The sequence below is a fragment of the Ictalurus furcatus genome, chromosome 29 (genome assembly GCF_023375685.1).
Source record: "Ictalurus furcatus strain D&B chromosome 29, Billie_1.0, whole genome shotgun sequence".
In the NCBI taxonomy this organism is placed as follows: Eukaryota; Metazoa; Chordata; class Actinopteri; order Siluriformes; family Ictaluridae; genus Ictalurus; species Ictalurus furcatus.
This window is the reverse complement of record NC_071283.1, coordinates 12,961,590-12,984,065: the sequence shown is the minus strand read 5'-3', so window position 1 is coordinate 12,984,065 and position 22,476 is coordinate 12,961,590. Positions and strand designations below refer to the sequence as shown.

Sequence of the window (22,476 nt, the reverse complement as noted above, 5' to 3'; positions counted from 1 at the left end):
CTGCAGACATCAACAGCTGTTACATCAGAACCACCATCAACTTCTCCTTCAGAACCAAGTACAACTATCACACTGCAGACATCAACAGGTGTCACATCAGAACCACCATCTAATTCTACTTCAGGATCAACTATGGCTACCACACTAGAAAAATCAACAGGTGAGACATTAGAATATTATATATATAATATTCTCTGTATGTATGTCGCATAATGTCTTTTTACTTCATTTATGACAATGGAACATTCAGTTATATATGAAAGTATTTTTAAAGGGGTCATATCATGATTTTTTTTAACATTTTTAAACATTAATTATGTTGTTTCTTGGGTGTAATAAAATAGTTAAACATGCTTTAATGTTAAAAAAAGCATTATTTGTCAAATACCGTACATTTACTGCAGTACCTCTATTCCCAGACAGCCTAAAAAGGCTCCGATATCTGCAAAGCCCCTCCTTCCCTCCTGATTGGCCAGCTCACCCATTCCATTGTGATTGGCCAAAAGCTTTGCGTGTCAGAAATTCAACACCCCTCACCTTTAGCATTAGCCTCCAAAGCTTCTAAAGCAATTCTAAGCTCCTAAGCAACATGTCATCGGCTTTACTATATCAGTTCAAGCCAAAGTCCAATTCAGAAAATGCGGATGGTTGAGCGGAACCCACTTTGCAAACACGACTTGAGCAGAACACAGTTGTAAGTTTTTATTTTATAGCTCTGTCACCTTTCAGATACTATGTAAATTCCGACCCTGCTGCTGGGGCTAACTATGCTGTACACAGCTACTGTGTACATAGGTACTCATGCAATATATCTTTAGAACGCTAAGATTCTTGTGATTTGACTGATATAAACTGTTTCAAGATACAATCACAACAGCAGCTACAATCAAAGTCTCTGTCAGCCCACCAACATACAAACAAACACTCAAAACTGAGAAAACTTAGCAAACTTGAACTAGCATGTTATCAGAGGTCTACAACTGAGCCACAACACAAAACTCTGCATTTGAACAGTCAGTAGCAGATACTTAATAAAATATTCACATACAGTTACAGGTTCTGATGCAGAAGAGTGAGATTGTCCGAGCAAAGTGGGAATCCCCCAACTTTTCAGGAGTAGCCTTCGCGTATAGCCTGCCGGGTACTCTCCCAGGTTCAGGAAGCTGTCCACCGTAAAATGCGCTGTGCACAAGTAAACTTTTGGGTTGTACTGCTCAGGAACAGCGTTATAAATAAACAATAACCACCGATTCCTAATTTCGTCTGTTTTCGGAAGGCTAAGCAAAGAGGTTTTGCTTTCGCAACGAAACACACAGCGTCTCTGTGACATGGCGACTGAAAATACTGAAGCCTCGCCTTTTCTCTTCGTGGCTGCCTTTGGGTGGGATGATGCTGAGCATGCACGCTGTGATGTAGAGAAATCACGGAAGTAAATCTGGACTTCGAACGATGCATTTTGGGCATGTCTGGAGCAGTGTTTTCTGTTAGATAGAATAAATCCCTGTTGAGGAAAGTATGAGTTTTGGAACTTTGCAGAGCTTATACATAGGCAAACAGATGCATTATAATCCCAAACAGAAGGAGAACATTAAAAATCATGTTATGACCCCTTTATTTCACTCAGCACATACCTTGGTATTCTCAAAACTCATGTGATGTTGAAATGAATATTTATGTTATATTTCACTTTTGATTTCTATGTGACCTTTTTTCACAGATTCCTCTACAACCGTAGGCCAAGTTCTTACACTGGAAATTAGCTTCATCACTGCAGAGCCATTCAATAATGACTTATTAAACACAACTTCACCTGCTTACACTGAACGTGCAAAACGTATCACAGATGAGGTCTGTTTCATATAATAAAATATGTAAATGCTATGATAATTGATTACTTGCATGATAAAAGAAATATCTAGACCAACAGTCATTATTCCTTTGTGTAATTTAAAAAATAATTAAATAAATAAATGAAATATCACTCTTATTGCAGTGCTACTATGTATTGCTTTCTTATTTTAATGTGCACTTTCATGTTGGTGATCACATTCATAACATTTTACTTGTCCTTCAACAAGAGTAAAACAATGTTATATAAGCAAAAATTCCAAGCACCTTGTGCACACATCTTCATAGTTTTGTATCAGTGGCAGTGATTTTGCACCTCTGATATAGACCTTGCTTTGATTCATTACTGCGATTTTAATGATGGGATTTTCTGTTTTCAGTTTGAGCCAGATTTTAAAACCAAATACATGAACTTCATTAATCTGAGAGTGATTGGTTTCAGGTGTGTAAGTTTGCTCATGCACCGTTTACTGAACATTTTTTTATTTGATTGTTTCTTATATCACTGGGATGATTAATAACCTTTTCAACTGTGTTCTTGTCTATGTAGATCTGGGTCAACCATCTCAGAGTTTAATGCATCATTCAGTGAAAGTCGACCTGATATTTCTTCAATCAGTGAGATTATGTTCAGTGCAAATACAAGCTTTGAAATTACAAGCCTCAGTGGTAAGCCATGGGCAAAAACATAACTTTGTAATTAAAATTAAAAATTGTCATTTAAGCTCTTGAATTGTAAACAGTAGATCAATTCACTGCATAAAGTATGATCATATTGTTCTAACAGTAGTCATTCTGGATAGGTTTCCCACTTATAATAAGTGGTGATTGTCTAGCTGTCCTATCACCAAAATGTACTATTTATGAAAAATAAAAAACTTTATCTAACTACATATCTTACTATATGAAATATGTATCTTTACTTTTCTCTTATTTACAGTAAATGGACTTTCATATGAACCACCAACAACAACTACAACACAGACTTCAACAACTGCAGCTACAACAGAAATGACAACAGAAGTTCCAGCAAGCACAGACAGTACCACAGTTGCTACTTTGGAAACAACAACAAGTACTGCTACCCTGTTGACCACAGAGAGTACACTGCAAACGTCAACAGATGTCACATCTGAACCAGGATCAACTACACCTACCACACTGCAGACATCAACAGCTGTTACATCAGAACCACCATCAACTTCTCCTTCAGTACCAACTACAACTATCACACTGCAGACATCAATAGGTGTTACATCAGAACCATCATCAACTTCTCCTTCAGGATCAACTCCAGCTAACACACTGCAGACATCAACAGGTGTTACATCAGAACCACCATCTAGTTCTCCTTCAGTACCAACTACAACTATCACACTGCAGACATCAACAGCTGTCACATCAGAGCCACCATCAACTTCTCCTTCAGAACCAAGTACAACTATCACACTGCAGACATCAACAGCTGTTACATCAGAACGACCATCAACTTCTCCTTCAGGATCAACTCCAGCTAACACACTGCAGACATCAACAGGTGTTACATCAGAACCACCATCAACTTCTCCTTCAGAACCAAGTACAACTATCACACTGCAGACATCAACAGCTGTTACATCAGAACCACCATCAACTTCTCCTTCAGGATCAACTCCAGCTACCACACTGCAGACATCAACAGGTGTTACATCAGAACCACCATCAACTTCTCCTTCAGGATCAACTCCAGCTAACACACTACAGACATCAGCAGCTGTCACATCAGAACCACCATCAACTTCTCCTTCAGAACCAAGTACAACTATCACACTGCAGACATCAACAGCTGTCACATCAGAACCACCATCAACTTCTCCTTCAGAACCAAGTACAACTATCACACTGCAGACATCAACAGCTGTCACATCAGAACCACCATCAACTTCTCCTTCAGAACCAAGTACAACTATCACACTGCAGACATCAACAGCTGTCACATCAGAACCACCATCAACTTCTCCTTCAGAACCAAGTACAGCTATCACACAGCAGACATCAACAGCTGTCACATCAGAACCACCATCAACTTCTCCTTCAGAACCAAGTACAACTATCACACAGCAGACATCAACAGCTGTCACATCAGAACCACCATCAACTTCTCCTTCAGAACCAAGTACAACTATCACACTGCAGACATCAACAGCTGTCACATCAGAACCACCATCAACTTCTCCTTCAGAACCAAGTACAACTATCACACTGCAGACATCAACAGCTGTCACATCAGAACCACCATCAACTTCTCCTTCAGAACCAAGTACAACTACCACACTGCAGACATCAACAGCTGTTACATCAGAACCACCATCAACTTCTCCTTCAGAACCAAGTACAACTATCACACTGCAGACATCAACAGCTGTTACATCAGAAACACCATCAACTTCTCCTTCAGGATCAACTCCAGCTACCACACTGCAGACATCAACAGGTGTTCCATCAGAACCACCATCAACTTCTCCTTCAGGATCAACTCCAGCTAACACACTACAGACATCAGCAGCTGTCACATCAGAACCACCATCAACTTCTCCTTCAGAACCAAGTACAACTATCACACTGCAGACATCAACAGCTGTCACATCAGAACCACCATCAACTTCTCCTTCAGAACCAAGTACAACTATCACACTGCAGACATCGACAGCTTTCACATCAGAACCACCATCAACTTCTCCTTCAGAACCAAGTACAACTATCACACTGCAGACATCAACAGCTGTCACATCAGAACCACCATCAACTTCTCCTTCAGGACCAACTCCAGCTACCACACTGCAGACATCAACAGGTGTCACATCAGAACCACCATCAACTTCTCCTTCAGAACCAAGTACAACTATCACACAGCAGACATCAACAGCTGTCACATCAGAACCACCATCAACTTCTCCTTCAGAACCAAGTACAACTATCACACTGCAGACATCAACAGCTGTCACATCAGAACCACCATCAACTTCTCCTTCAGAACCAAGTACAACTATCACACTGCAGACATCAACAGCTGTCACATCAGAACCACCATCAACTTCTCCTTCAGAACCAAGTACAACTACCACACTGCAGACATCAACAGCTGTTACATCAGAACCACCATCAACTTCTCCTTCAGAACCAAGTACAACTATCACACTGCAGACATCAACAGCTGTTACATCAGAAACACCATCAACTTCTCCTTCAGGATCAACTCCAGCTACCACACTGCAGACATCAACAGGTGTTACATCAGAACCACCATCAACTTCTCCTTCAGAATCAACTCCAGCTAACACACTACAGACATCAACAGCTGCTACATCAGAACCACCATCAACTTCTAATTCAGAACCAAGTACAACTATCACACTGCAGACATCAACAGCTGTCACATCAGAACCACCATCAACTTCTCCTTCAGAACCAAGTACAACTATCACACAGCAGACATCAACAGCTGTCACATCAGAACCACCATCAACTTCTCCTTCAGAACCAAGTACAACTATCACACTGCAGACATCAACAGCTGTTACATCAGAACCACGATCAACTTCTTCAGGATCAACTCCAGCTACCACACTGCAGACATCAGCAGGTGTTACATCAGAACCACCATCAACTTCTCCTTCAGAACCAAGTACAACTATCACACAGCAGACATCAACAGCTGCTACATCAGAACCACCATCAACTTCTCCTTCAGTACCAAGTCCAGCTATCACACAGCAGACATCAACAGGTGTTACTTCAGAACCACCCTCAACTTCTCCTTCAGTACCAACTACAGCTACCACACTGCAGACATCAAGAGCTGTTACATCAGAACCACCATCTAATTCTACTTCAGGATCAACTACGGCTACCACACTAGAAAAATCAACAGGTGAGACATTAGAATATTATATATATATATATATATATATATATATATATATATATATATATATATATATATATATATATATAATATTCTATGTATGTATGTCGCATAATGTCTTTTTACTTCATTTATGACAATGGAACATTCAGTTATATATGAAAGTATTTTTAAAGGGGTCATATCATGATTTTTAAACATTTTTAAACATTAATTATGTTGTTTATTGGGTGTAATAAAATAGTTCAACATGCTTTAATGTTAAAAAAAAGCATTATTTGTCAAATACCGTACATTTACTGCAGTACCTCTATTCCCAGACAGCCTAAAAAGGCTCCGATATCTGCAAAGCCCCTCCTTCCGAAAGCCCCTCCTTCCCTCCTGATTGGCCAGCTCACCCATTCCATTGTGATTGGCCAAAAGCTTTGCGTGTCAGAAATTTAACACCCCTCACCTTTAGCATTAGCCTCCAAAGCTTCTAAAGCAATTCTAAGCTCCTAAGCAACATGTCATCGGTTTTACTATATCAGTTCAAGCCAAAGTCCAATTCAGAAAATGCGGATGGTTGAGCGGAACCCACTTTGCAAACACGACTTGAGCAGAACACAGTTGTAAGTTTTTATTTTATAGCTCTGTCACCTTTCAGGTACTATGTAAATTCCGACCCTGCTGCTGGGGCTAACTATGCTGTACACAGCTACTGTGTACATAGGTACTCATGCAATATATCGTTAGAACGCTAAGATTCTTGTGATTTGACGGATATAAACTGTTTCAAGATACAATCACAACAGCAGCTACAATCAAAGTCTCTGTCAGCCCACCAACATACAAACAAACACTCAAAACTGAGAAAACTTAGCAAACTTGAACTAGCATGTTATCAGAGGTCTACAACTGAGCCACAACACAAAACTCTGCATTTGAACAGTCAGTAGCAGATACTTAATAAAATATTCACATACAGTTACAGGTTCTGATGCAGAAGAGTGAGATTGTCTGAGCAAAGTGGGAATCCCCCAACTTTTCAGGAGTAGCCTTCGCGTATAGCCTGCCGGGTACTCTCCCAGGTTCAGGAAGCTGTCCACCGTAAAATGCGCTGTGCACAAGTAAACTTTTGGGTCGTACTGCTCAGGAACAGCGTTATAAATAAACAATAACCACCGATTCCTAATTTCGTCCGTTTTCGGAAGGCTAAGCAAAGAGGCTTTGCTTTCGCAACGAAACACACAGCGTCTCTGTGACATGGCGACTGAAAATACTGAAGCCTCGCCTTTTCTCTTCGTGGCTGCCTTTGGGTGGGATGATGCTGAGCATGCACGCTGTGATGTAGAGAAATCACGGAAGTAAATCTGGACTTCGAACAATGCATTTTGGGCATGTCTGGAGCAGTGTTCTCTGTTAGATAGAATAAATCCCTGTTGAGGAAAGTATGAGTTTTGGGACTTTGCAGAGCTTATACATGGACAAACAGATGCATTATAATCCCAAACAGAAGGAGAACATTAAAAATCATGGTATGACCCCTTTATTTCACTCAGCACATACCTTGGTATTCTCAAAACTCATGTGAGGTTGAAATTAATATTTATGTTATATTTATCTTTTGATTTCTATGTGACATTTTTTCACAGATTCCTCTACAACCTTCGGCCCAGTTTTTACACTGCAAATTACCTTCACCACTGCAGAGACATTCAATGTTGACTTATTAAACACAACTTCATCTGCCTACACTGAACGTGCAAATCGTATCACCAATAAGGTCTGTTTCTTTTAATGAAAAATGTAAATGCTATGGTAATTGATTACTTACATAATAAAAAATTATCTAGACCAATAGTCATTATTCTTTTTTGTAAGTTAAAACATAAATTAGTTAATTAATTAATGAAAGCAGTCTTACTACACTGCTACTATGTATTGCTTTCTTATTATTTTTATGTGCACTTTCATGTTGGTGATCACATTCATAACATTTTACTTGTCCATAAACAAGAATAAAACATAATGTTATATACGCAAAAATTCCAAGCACCTTGTGCATACATCTTCATAGTTTTGTATCAGTGGCAGTGATTTTGCAGCTCTGATATAGACCTGGCTTTGATTCTTTACTGCGATTTTAATTATGGGATTTTCTGTTTTCAGTTTGGGCCAGATTTTAAAACCAAATTCCCGAACTTCATTAATCTGATAGTAACTGGTTTCAGGTGTGTATTAAATTTGCTCATACACCATTTACTAAACATTTTAGATATGATTGTTTCTTATCACTGGGATGATTAATAACCTTTTCAACTGTGTTCTTGTCTATGTAGATCTGGGTCAACCATCTCAGAGTTTAATGCCTCATTCAGTGAAAGTCGACCTGATATTTCTTCAATCAGTGAGATTATGTTCAGTGCAAATACAAGCTTTGAAATTACAAGCCTCAGTGGTAAGCCATGGGCAAAAACATAATTTTGTAATTAAAATTAAAAATTGTCATTTAAGCTCTTGAATTGTAAACAGTAGATCAATTCACTGCATAAAGTATGATCATATTGTTCTAACAGTAGTCATTCTGGATAGGTTTCCCACTTATAATAAGTGGTGATTGTCTAGCTGTCCTATCACCAAAATGTACTTTTTATGAAAAATAAAAAACTTTATCTAACTACATATCTTACTATATGAAATATGTATCTTTACTTTTCTCTTATTTACAGTAAATGGACTTTCATATGAACCACCAACAACAACTACAACACAGACTTCAACAACTGCAGCTACAACAGAAATGACAACAGAAGTTCCAGCAAGCACAGACAGTACCACAGTTGCTACTTTGGAAACAACAACAAGTACTGCTACCCTGTTGACCACAGAGAGTACACTGCAAACGTCAACAGATGTCACATCTGAACCAGGATCAACTACACCTACCACACTGCAGACATCAACAGCTGTTACATCAGAACCACCATCAACTTCTCCTTCAGTACCAACTACAACTATCACACTGCAGACATCAATAGGTGTTACATCAGAACCATCATCAACTTCTCCTTCAGGATCAACTCCAGCTAGCACACTGCAGACATCAACAGGTGTTACATCAGAACCACCATCTAGTTCTCCTTCAGTACCAACTACAACTATCACACTGCAGACATCAACAGCTGTCACATCAGAGCCACCATCTAGTTCTCCTTCAGTACCAACTACAACTATCACACTGCAGACATCAACAGCTGTCACATCAGAGCCACCATCAACTTCTCCTTCAGAACCAAGTACAACTATCACACTGCAGACATCAACAGCTGTTACATCAGAACCACCATCAACTTCTCCTTCAGGATCAACTCCAGCTAACACACTGCAGACATCAACAGGTGTTACATCAGAACCACCATCAACTTCTCCTTCAGAACCAAGTACAACTATCACACTGCAGACATCAACAGCTGTTACATCAGAACCACCATCAACTTCTCCTTCAGGATCAACTCCAGCTACCACACTGCAGACATCAACAGGTGTTACATCAGAACCACCATCAACTTCTCCTTCAGAACCAAGTACAACTATCACACTGCAGACATCAACAGCTGTTACATCAGAACCACCATCAACTTCTCCTTCAGGATCAACTCCAGCTATCACACTGCAGACATCAACAGCTGTCACATCAGAACCACCATCAACTTCTCCTTCAGAACCAAGTACAACTATCACACAGCAGACATCAACAGCTGTCACATCAGAACCACCATCAACTTCTCCTTCAGAACCAAGTACAACTATCACACTGCAGACATCAACAGTTGTCACATCAGAACCACCATCAACTTCTCCTTCAGAACCAAGTACAACTATCACACTGCAGACATCAACAGCTGTCACATCAGAACCACCATCAACTTCTCCTTCAGAACCAAGTACAACTATCACACTGCAGACATCAACAGCTGTTACATCAGAACCACCATCTAGTTCTCCTTCAGTAGCAACTACAACTATCACACAGCAGACATCAACAGCTGCTACATCAGAACCACCATCAACTTCTCCTTCAGTACCAAGTCCAGCTATCACACAGCAGACATCAACAGTTGTTACTTCAGAACCACCATCAACTTCTCCTTCAGGATCAACTCCAGCTACCACACTGCAGACATCAACAGCTGTTACATCAGAACCACCATCAACTTCTCCTTCAGAACCAAGTACAACTATCACACTGCAGACATCAACAGCTGTTACATCAGAACCACCATCTAGTTCTCCTTCAGTAGCAACTACAACTATCACACTGCAGACATCAACAGGTGTTACATCAGAACCACCATCAACTTCTCCTTCAGAACCAAGTACAACTATCACACTGCAGACATCAACAGCTGTTACATCAGAACCACCATCAACTTCTGCTTCAGGATCAACTCCAGCTACCACACTGCAGACATCAACAGGTGTTACATCAGAACCACCATCAACTTCTCCTTCAGAACCAAGTACAACTACCACACTGCAGACATCAACAGCTGTTACATCAGAACCACCATCAACTTCTCCTTCAGGATCAACTCCAGCTAACACACTGCAGACATCAACAGGTGTTACATCAGAACCACCATCAACTTCTCCTTCAGAACCAAGTACAACTATCACACTGCAGACATCAACAGGTGTTACATCAGAACCACCATCAACTTCTCCTTCAGGATCAACTCCAGCTACCACACTGCAGACATCAACAGGTGTCACATCAGAACCACCATCAACTTCTCCTTCAGAACCAAGTACAACTATCACACTGCAGACATCAACAGCTGTCACATCAGAACCACCATCAACTTCTCCTTCAGAACCAAGTACAACTATCACACAGCAGACATCAACAGCTGTCACATCAGAACCACCATCAACTTCTCCTTCAGAACCAAGTACAACTATCACACTGCAGACATCAACAGCTGTTACATCAGAACCACCATCAACTTCTCCTTCAGGATCAACTCCAGCTACCACACTGCAGACATCAACAGGTGTTACATCAGAACCACCATCAACTTCTCCTTCAGAACCAAGTACAACTATCACACTGCAGACATCAACAGCTGTCACATCAGAACCACCATCTAGTTCTCCTTCAGTAGCAACTACAACTATCACACAGCAGACATCAACAGGTGTTACATCAGAACCACCATCAACTTCTCCTTCAGAACCAAGTACAACTATCACACTGCAGACATCAACAGCTGTTACATCAGAACCACCATCAACTTCTCCTTCAGGATCAACTCCAGCTACCACACTGCAGACATCAACAGCTGTTACATCAGAACCACCATCAACTTCTCCTTCAGAACCAAGTACAACTATCACACTGCAGACATCAACAGCTGTTACATCAGAACCACCATCTAGTTCTCCTTCAGTAGCAACTACAACTATCACACAGCAGACATCAACAGGTGTTACATCAGAACCACCATCAACTTCTCCTTCAGAACCAAGTACAACTATCACACTGCAGACATCAACAGCTGTTACATCAGAACCACCATCAACTTCTCCTTCAGGATCAACTCCAGCTACCACACTGCAGACATCAACAGGTGTTACATCAGAACCACCATCAACTTCTCCTTCAGAACCAAGTACAACTACCACACTGCAGACATCAACAGCTGTTACATCAGAACCACCATCAACTTCTCCTTCAGGATCAACTCCAGCTAACACACTGCAGACATCAACAGGTGTTACATCAGAACCACCATCAACTTCTCCTTCAGAACCAAGTACAACTATCACACTGCAGACATCAACAGGTGTTACATCAGAACCACCATCAACTTCTCCTTCAGGATCAACTCCAGCTACCACACTGCAGACATCAACAGGTGTCACATCAGAACCACCATCAACTTCTCCTTCAGAACCAAGTACAACTATCACACTGCAGACATCAACAGCTGTCACATCAGAACCACCATCAACTTCTCCTTCAGAACCAAGTACAACTATCACACAGCAGACATCAACAGCTGTCACATCAGAACCACCATCAACTTCTCCTTCAGAACCAAGTACAACTATCACACTGCAGACATCAACAGCTGTTACATCAGAACCACCATCAACTTCTCCTTCAGGATCAACTCCAGCTACCACACTGCAGACATCAACAGGTGTTACATCAGAACCACCATCAACTTCTCCTTCAGAACCAAGTACAACTATCACACTGCAGACATCAACAGCTGTCACATCAGAACCACCATCAACTTCTCCTTCAGAACCAAGTACAACTATCACACAGCAGACATCAACAGCTGTCACATCAGAACCACCATCAACTTCTCCTTCAGAACCAAGTACAACTATCACACTGCAGACATCAACAGCTGTTACATCAGAACCACCATCAACTTCTCCTTCAAAACCAAGTACAACTACCACACTGCAGACATCAACAGCTGTTACATCAGAACCACCATCAACTTCTCCTTCAGAACCAAGTACAACTATCACACTGCAGACATCAACAGCTGTTACATCAGAACCACCATCAACTTCTCCTTCAGGATCAACTCCAGCTACCACACTGCAGACATCAACAGGTGTTACATCAGAACCACCATCAACTTCTCCTTCAGGATCAACTCCAGCTAACACACTACAGACATCAACAGCTGCTACATCAGAACCACCATCAACTTCTCCTTCAGAACCAAGTACAACTATCACACTGCAGACATCAACAGCTGTCACATCAGAACCACCATCAACTTCTCCTTCAGAACCAAGTACAACTATCACACAGCAGACATCAACAGCTGTCACATCAGAACCACCATCAACTTCTCCTTCAGAACCAAGTACAACTATCACACTGCAGACATCAACAGTTGTCACATCAGAACCACCATCAACTTCTCCTTCAGAACCAAGTACAACTATCACACTGCAGACATCAACAGCTGTCACATCAGAACCACCATCAACTTCTCCTTCAGAACCAAGTACAACTATCACACTGCAGACATCAACAGCTGTTACATCAGAACCACCATCTAGTTCTCCTTCAGTAGCAACTACAACTATCACACAGCAGACATCAACAGCTGCTACATCAGAACCACCATCAACTTCTCCTTCAGTACCAAGTCCAGCTATCACACAGCAGACATCAACAGTTGTTACTTCAGAACCACCATCAACTTCTCCTTCAGGATCAACTCCAGCTACCACACTGCAGACATCAACAGCTGTTACATCAGAACCACCATCAACTTCTCCTTCAGAACCAAGTACAACTATCACACTGCAGACATCAACAGCTGTTACATCAGAACCACCATCTAGTTCTCCTTCAGTAGCAACTACAACTATCACACAGCAGACATCAACAGGTGTTACATCAGAACCACCATCAACTTCTCCTTCAGAACCAAGTACAACTATCACACTGCAGACATCAACAGCTGTTACATCAGAACCACAATCAACTTCTCCTTCAGGATCAACTCCAGCTACCACACTGCAGACATCAACAGGTGTTACATCAGAACCACCATCAACTTCTCCTTCAGAACCAAGTACAACTATCACACTGCAGACATCAACAGGTGTTACATCAGAACCACCATCAACTTCTCCTTCAGGATCAACTCCAGCTACCACACTGCAGACATCAACAGGTGTTACATCAGAACCACCATCAACTTCTCCTTCAGAACCAAGTACAACTATCACACTGCAGACATCAACAGCTGTCACATCAGAACCACCATCAACTTCTCCTTCAGAACCAAGTACAACTATCACACAGCAGACATCAACAGCTGTCACATCAGAACCACCATCAACTTCTCCTTCAGAACCAAGTACAACTATCACACTGCAGACATCAACAGCTGTTACATCAGAACCACCATCAACTTCTCCTTCAGAACCAAGTACAACTACCACACTGCAGACATCAACAGCTGTTACATCAGAACCACCATCAACTTCTCCTTCAGAACCAAGTACAACTATCACACTGCAGACATCAACAGCTGTTACATCAGAACCACCATCAACTTCTCCTTCAGGATCAACTCCAGCTACCACACTGCAGACATCAACAGGTGTTACATCAGAACCACCATCAACTTCTCCTTCAGGATCAACTCCAGCTAACACACTACAGACATCAACAGCTGCTACATCAGAACCACCATCAACTTCTCCTTCAGAACCAAGTACAACTATCACACTGCAGACATCAACAGCTGTCACATCAGAACCACCATCAACTTCTCCTTCAGAACCAAGTACAACTATCACACAGCAGACATCAACAGCTGTCACATCAGAACCACCATCAACTTCTCCTTCAGAACCAAGTACAACTATCACACTGCAGACATCAACAGTTGTCACATCAGAACCACCATCAACTTCTCCTTCAGAACCAAGTACAACTATCACACTGCAGACATCAACAGGTGTTACATCAGAACCACCATCAACTTCTCCTTCAGAACCAAGTACAACTATCACACTGCAGGCATCAACAGCTGTTACATCAGAACCACCATCTAGTTCTCCTTCAGTAGCAACTACAACTATCACACAGCAGACATCAACAGCTGCTACATCAGAACCACCATCAACTTCTCCTTCAGTACCAAGTCCAGCTATCACACAGCAGACATCAACAGTTGTTACTTCAGAACCACCATCAACTTCTCCTTCAGGATCAACTCCAGCTACCACACTGCAGACATCAACAGCTGTTACATCAGAACCACCATCAACTTCTCCTTCAGAACCAAGTACAACTATCACACTGCAGACATCAACAGCTGTTACATCAGAACCACCATCTAGTTCTCCTTCAGTAGCAACTACAACTATCACACAGCAGACATCAACAGCTGCTACATCAGAACCACCATCAACTTCTCCTTCAGTACCAAGTCCAGCAATCACACTGCAAACATCAACAGCTGTCACATCAGAACCACCATCTAGTTCTCCTTCAGTACCAACTACAACTGTCACACTGCAGACATCAACAGCTGTTACATCAGAACCACCATCAACTTCTCCTTCCGGATCAACTCCAGCTACCACACTGCAGACATCAACAGGTGTTACATCAGAACCACCATCTAGTTCTCCTTCAGGACCAACTACAACTATCACACTGCAGACATCAACAGCTGTTACTTCAGAACCACCATCAACTTCTCCTTCAGTACCAACTACAACTATCACACTGCAAACATCAACAGGTGTTACATCAGAACCACCATCAACTTTTCCTTCGGGATCAACTCCAGCTAACACACTGCAGACATCAGCAGGTGTTACATCAGAACCACCATCAACTTCTCCTTCAGGATCAACTCCAGCTACCACACTGCAGACATCAACAGCTGTTACATCAGAACCACCATCTACTTCTTCTTCAGGATCAACTACAGTAATCACACTGCATACATCAACAGGTGTCACATCAGAACCACCATCTAGTTCTCCTTCAGTACCAACTACAACTGTCACACTGCAGACATCAACAGGTGTTACATCAGAACCACCATCAACTTCTCCTTCAGGATCAACTCCAGCTACCACACTGCAGACATCAACTGCTGGTACATCAGAATCACTTTCAACTTCTCCTTCCGGATCAACTCCAGCTACCACACTGCAGACATCAACAGGTGTTACATCAGAACAGCCATCTAGTTCTTCAAGACAAACTACAGGCATCACACAGAAAACATCAACAGTAGTCACATCACAATCAATGCCAACTTCTCCTTCCAAATTAACTACAGGTATTACACTGAAATCTTCTAATTTAACATTAAATTATTTTTACTTCACACATCATGTTCATCTTAGTATTCTCAAACCATAAATCAATTTACCATTTATATTTACTTAAATACTTTTCCCCTACCTGTTTTCACAGATGAATCTACAAGAAGTGCAGTTGACATACGGTTTATAAGCTTTACAACTGATGAAACATTTAATTCTGCTCTGTCAGACCCATCTTCACCTGCCTTCACTGAACGAGCAAACCTTGTCAAAACAAAGGTCTGTCTCATTTATTAGTTTATCATATAGTTTATCTGTACACATTAATTTGACATTTAAGTTATAACATTGATGTAATATCTATATAATCATCCCTGCATGCCTTTTTTCATTAATGGAAAGTAATGGGTTATTTTTTAACTAAGGTTTAGGATATTAAGATGTCGAGGATATTTTTGGGTGTGCAAGGATTGCAGAATGACTACAACATATTTAGGTCTTCATGACCTTTGAAAGTGCATCTTGGTTTTGCTAATTTCATACATAACCAGTACTGTGTAAGGGTGTGAGTTTTGCTATAAATGTACATGAGGTCTATGTAAATGAGTTCAGTGGACCATAATCAAACTTAGAGCAGCATCTCAACTCAGCACAGTCATTTCATGCTTTGGTTATTACATCAGCATTAACATTATGTAATCTTTTTAAAAAAAAAAAAATTGTTGAAAGTGCCTTCTGCATAAGTTCCAAAATCATTGTGGCAGTAATTCAGAGAATTTATGTAGGTTGTGATTAGCTAATCTGTATATATAAGATTAGCTAATTAATAATATTAATAATTAATATTATTAGCTTCTTCTTCTATATAAGATAGAGCCTTTAATGTCTTGCTCAAGTGTTGAATCTTTACTTTGGTACTCATTTTTTTTTTTTTTTTTTTTTTTTTTTTTACAGCTTGAACCAATCTTAAAGAAAAAATTCAGCAACTTTAATAACCTAACAGTGACTCGTTTCAGGTGTGTATTGATCTCACTTCTGCTCTATTTCTTTTAAATCCTATATGACTTTTCCATAAGCTCTATGTTGCTGATATGCTGTCTGCTTACATTTGTTCGTCTGCATAGATCTGGATCAATCATCACAGATATGAATTTATACTACACAAATATAGGGGGTATTCCCACTGATGATGAAATCATTATCACAATACGGACAGCAGATACAGGTTTTAACATAACAAACGTTTTTGGTAAGTATGAATCACACATTTATTCAAAGTTCAAATGGGAAAAGTAGCATTTCAACTTCTAATGGATATTTTGATTGTGAACTGCTGATTACTATAGGGGTTACCCTTGTGTGGCAGATTTATTTATTTATTTATTTATTTATTTGTACAAATGGGCAATCTGGAGACGACAATTAAACTGAGTGCTGTCTTATTATGAAATAAACTAATCTTTAATCAGTCTTTACCTCAGAAGAATGCTAATCCCAGCTTTTATTTTAATTACAGTAACAAATTTTGCTACTACGACTACTACTCCAACCACACCTACAACTACAGCAGAAGTACCTACTACAATTATTAAAACAAGTACTATTACTACCACCACCAGCAGCACAAAAACACCAACAATGACCACTACAACACTACGACCAACAACCACAATACCACAACCAATACCAACAACACTCAACACAACTATTATCACCACCACAACACCACGACCAACAACCACCACCACAACAGCACGACCAACAACCACGACAACAACAGCAGCAGCAACAACAACAGTTGCACCAAATCGTCCACCACCAATTGTTGAGATGAATATTGGTCTCCAGTATGCTTATGTTCCAGTGTTAAGTGATTCGAAGAGTAATGAATTCAAACAATTGGCTGCCATAGTGGCTGCAGTGGTAAGTGTGAGACCATCCACTGAAATATTAATTATTCAAAACAGAACACTAAATATGTCCTTCAATACATTTCACAATTGTAGTAAAATCTAAGATGCAAATGTAAGGTTTGTCAGAAAAACGTACAAAAACTTTTGTTTACTGACTATATAAAGAAACAGTAATAAAAGTTCTAATGATAATATAATAATAAAATATTTATTTATTCACTGTTTTTTTTTTGCAGTTGGATGAAATCTATAAAGTACTATACGGCTCTCGGTTCATCCGGACCATTGTCATAGCCTTCAAGTGAGAATCATTGCTTAGAAATGCATAATTTACAATTCATACATTTTTATAAATGCATGTGTCATATTTCACACACTAGAAATTGGTTAAAACAGTATGTTATTGTCTGTTCTGTAATATTCATGCAATTCCAACCCTAATCCATATAATTATAATTCCAATTGTAATTGAGTTAAATTCAGAGTTTAGACAGATTAGCATAGTAGCATAATAGTAGCATAATAGTAGCAAAAGCTACTGCTAAAAAATACAAGAATTTGATAGTAACGAAGAATTTTTCCCTCAGACCTCTGGCTAGACGTGCAGCTGATAATACACAAGCAGATGTCCAGCTGGTATTCAATGAGAACTCCACAAAACCTGTCCCAGCCGGTGAAGAAGTAGTGCAGGTTCTGAAAAATGTTGCAGAAAAGAACAATACTTATACTGTGCTATTTGATGCCACCACAATCACTCTTGTCAGTGAGTATACAGTATATCAATCTCTCTCTCTCTCTCTCTCTCTCTCTCTCTCTGTGTGTGTGTGTGTGTGTGTGTATATATATATATATATATATATATATATATATATATATATATATATATATATATATATATAAACACTGTATATACCAGATATTTGCATTCATACCCTATATTTCTCTTTCCAGATCAGCCATACAATGTCCCTGTGCAATTCCGAACAAATGGCACTTTTGTCGCAGCTCTCTCAAATACTAGTTCTGATTTATTCACAAACAGATCAGTCATTATTCAAAAAGGAGTAAGTATGAAATCAGCACACACTGGTTTATAGGATTACTTTTATACAGACACAAAACAGAACCAGTCCCTTTCACAAATACAAGCAGAAATATACTATGGACTCTAATAATCACAGTAACTTTCACAAACATAAATTACACAAATATGGCATACAGTCACTACATTTACATTTATTCATTTATCAGAGGAAATACAAGCAAAGTGATATATCAAGCGGAGAACAAAAAAGTAGTGCTACTATACAAGATTTAGAATTGAGTTCTAGAGGAGCAAAGTGCACAGAGTAAAGGTGTAAGAGTCAGTGTAAGGTGTTTGTTTGGTAAATAATGTGTGGGTTGGAAGGTAAGGGGTTAGTTAAGTGTTCACGGAAGAGGTGGGTCTTTAGCAGTTTTTTGAAAATAGTGACAGATTCTGCGGTCCGATTTGAGGTTAGTTTGCAGGTTCTGGGAAAGGGACCTTGAGCCACACTGAGTAGGCATTGCCTGCTTTACCTTGTCCTTTTACACCTACCCTGCATTTATTTGTAGAATGTGTTGATTTGTGATTATATACATTTGCGTACTTTGTACATGAGCTTGTATTTGTGAAAGGTTTTGATGCCCTTTTCCCTGAATATTTTTTTATTCATGTTTAATATTACTTTGATAGTAAAAATTAGAAGTACTGTATATATTAGCTCTACATTAGCTTTCCCATTTTAAAGGTGCATCAAAATTTTGTCAAGATCTATATTGGTTAATTAGGTGGAGCTGAATAAGATTGAATTGTTTTTGTACTTTTTGATTTAAACCATCATTTTATCGTGTTCTGCACATTTTCAGCCTATTCGTCTTATTAGTAAGAAAAACAACTATTAACCACATGTTTCTGTCCTGTTTACAGCTTAACCCATTTTTCATTCAAGACTTCTTTAAAACATTCAACATCTTAACCATGTCAAACTTCAGGTATTTATACTAGATGCATTTTGCATCACAGCACAGTCATGTTCATATTTAAAACCAAATGTCATTTTATATGTTTTTTTTTTTTTTTTTACTAACTCACTTTATCTTTGCCTATCTAGCAATGGAGGTCCTAGAGCAAATTCTGGTACAATTCTGAACTTCATGAACGTGGCTTTTGCCAACGCTGGTGGACTTCCCAACATCACCCAAATTGGGCAAACTATGCTTAGAGCAGCCAGAAATAACAGCCTTCCCTTCATGATCTTCACCGATGACATCATAGTGAATGGCACACGTAAGTAGTATATACCTTCATTATGTGGGAAGAAATATTTATGTAAGGAATAAAACACTTAGGAATGTGCTATTACATAATAACCAGTGACAGTGTGGTGCGATGTGGCCCTACACAAATCGGAGGTACAGTTACCAACCCGAAGTTGATTATTTTCCAATTACAGCATCTCTTGAAGTATTTCATCCCTATGACACTACAGTCAATGTAAATCAAAATGTACAGCAAACTTTTAGATCACATTTTGGAAATTATTTTTCAAATGCACATCATACTTTTTAACCATTTATATTACATTTAATGTTAATTGTTATCAACTGCAGTATATTATAGCAGCTATAAACTGCTATAAGCTATAAGTAAATAAGACAAAATAAAACACGGCTTGTCTAATGCGAAAGCAAAGTCCTCTGTCCTGAAAACTTTCCTATGTCAGAAAACATATTGGAACAGCTTTACCTCTGTTACAAAGCACTTATACTGAAGATTCCTTCCATGAATGTTAATAAGCATTATAGTAAAAGAAAGATTCCCCAAAATATGATGTACATTTTTTCAGTTAAATACCGACACGGTTTCCATGAATATAAGTTCATGTATAAGTCATTTTATACAACAACAAAAAAAGTATTAGAAGAAGCATATTAATATAGAGCTGTTATAAAATTACAGCCAACATTATTGTCAGAACTGCTGTTATAGAGAATTAATCAACACCTTCTGACCAATCAGAATCAAGAACTCAACAGCGCTGTGGTGTAATGATTTATAACATGTTTGGGGCATGTTATTTCAAGTGTGCGAACGCTCCAGTCATAAATTACTGCATCATGGCATACTGTCCACATGATGCTCCTTGTCCTGAGCTTTCGAGAACACACTTTTAATTTGTGATTAAAAGCTAATAATTAAACATGGTTGCTATCACATACTGTATCTGTCTATTTCTAATAAGTCATTTATATTTTATTTCAACAGTAATATCATCAAGCGATGTCAGCACCAAGATCAGTATGTTCATGGCGTGCTTCATGGTGGCCGTGTCACTTCTGTTCACATGGTCCAGCTGATGCTAGACCACGTCATCCATTCAGACTCATTTACTTTAATGATCCATGCAAATATGTGTAGGTATGTTTTTATACATACTGTAAATTTGCATGCTTAAAATATACAATAATTATATATGCACAAGTATGCATGTATGATAGGGTTTGGTTAGTACACTTGCTTTAATTATTATGAATTTCTATATAAGTTGGTGATGGGCAATTCGTAAATGATGAAGGAATTTTTATAGTCATATGAAAACAAGCTAAAATGACAATAGCACTGTGGTGCATTACATTTTGTGTATTATTGTAGATATAGGTTACCATTTTTTTGTGCCTTATGTGAACTAGAATAAATCTGAAAGAAAGCATTATAGGTTTTTGCAAATTATTATGTCATAATTTAGACTGAAAAATGTTTTGCTACTAAATTGTATTAAATTATTATTTAGTCCAAATTATGCAGGGATTAAATAAAGGACAGATGAAACTAGTGCCTGTAAAACGCATAATACCTACAAAGTGGTTTGACTAGTTTGAATACCTGTTCATCATTGTTTACTCTAGCATGCTTCCCAACAACTTTATGTGACAAAAAGAATTGTATGTTTATATGCTCTGTAATTTAACTTGGCAAGTAATGGACTAGAAGATTATTATCTTATTAACCTATTAACTTTATCTATACTTGTGCACTTTACAAATATTATTTTAAATTAAATCTGCTCTAATGTACTCAGCACTATATGTTTATTTATTGCACTGGGTATGTAGGTCTTTGAACTATTTATTTATTGAGATTTTAATATATTCAACTATGTATAAACTATAAAATGGTTGCACTGACTGTAGCACTTTGTATTTATAAATGCACAAGTTTCTAATAAACTCATGAGAAGCTGTACTTGTATTATTATTTATTTTTATTTGTATAGCGCTTTTTACAATAGACATTGTCTCAAAGCAGCTTTACAGAAATTGTAACTCTTTTTTTTTTTTTTTCCGTGCTAAAATTCAGTGTCATTTAAGTAAAATTTCATTAATGTTATTAAGTTTCAGGAAAGGAATCAGCAACATTAGAAATCTATCCAAATTGTAGTTTTACATTGAAAAACATGCCATGCCCCTTTTATCTGAAAGTACTATCATCATCAATCAAGACCATCAATAATTTATTGTTTTAAAAAAAATTCAATACTTTCTTCTGTTAAAAAAAATCCCTTTTATATACTTTGAATCACTTAAGATTATGAAAATGAAAGAGGACAAAACACTTGCGAAATTTTTAAAAGTTCATGACACTACAACTGTCCATAATTGCCTAGTTTATTTCAACCTGAAATCAAAACGGTTGTTGTTGTTGTTGTTGTTGTTGTTGTTGTTGTGTTTTTAAACTTACATGTCACTGGTCGTATTGTTCAAAATATCGTCTGTATCGATTAAAAGTCTGAATTATCAGATTCTAGTATGACTTTTATCGATCTATTTTACTGAACAAATTATGATTATACAATCACAGCACAATTAAACATAATGGGTCAGGAAAAAATATCTATAATCAACATTTAAGGGGCATTGGGAAATACCTTTTCATATATATTTCAAAAGTTGAAATTTAATAGTTTTTTTACT

The 22,476-nt window shown here is 38.6% G+C and overlaps 2 protein-coding genes across 2 annotated transcripts; both read left to right on the top strand.

Annotated features, from left to right (window-relative positions):
• Window positions 1-81: 81 nt before the first annotated feature.
• Window positions 82-15,231, top strand: LOC128604044 (mucin-2-like). The gene is made up of 8 exons (XM_053618816.1): window positions 82-160; window positions 1,718-1,848; window positions 2,229-2,290; window positions 2,399-2,517; window positions 2,789-2,963; window positions 10,847-11,522; window positions 13,860-14,822; window positions 15,217-15,231. Exons 1-8 carry the CDS (start codon window positions 133-135, stop codon window positions 15,229-15,231), a joined length of 2,169 nt encoding a protein of 722 aa, XP_053474791.1. The 5' UTR covers window positions 82-132.
• Window positions 14,875-21,748, top strand: LOC128604450 (probable maltase-glucoamylase 2). The gene is made up of 11 exons (XM_053619582.1): window positions 14,875-15,585; window positions 15,723-15,850; window positions 16,526-16,587; window positions 16,696-16,820; window positions 17,088-17,494; window positions 17,721-17,785; window positions 18,072-18,247; window positions 18,436-18,548; window positions 19,433-19,497; window positions 19,617-19,792; window positions 20,771-21,748. The coding sequence occupies exons 1-11, from the start codon at window positions 15,555-15,557 to the stop codon at window positions 20,860-20,862; spliced, it is 1,440 nt and encodes a 479-aa protein (XP_053475557.1). The 5' UTR covers window positions 14,875-15,554; the 3' UTR covers window positions 20,863-21,748.
• The last annotated feature ends 728 nt before the right edge of the window (window positions 21,749-22,476 follow it).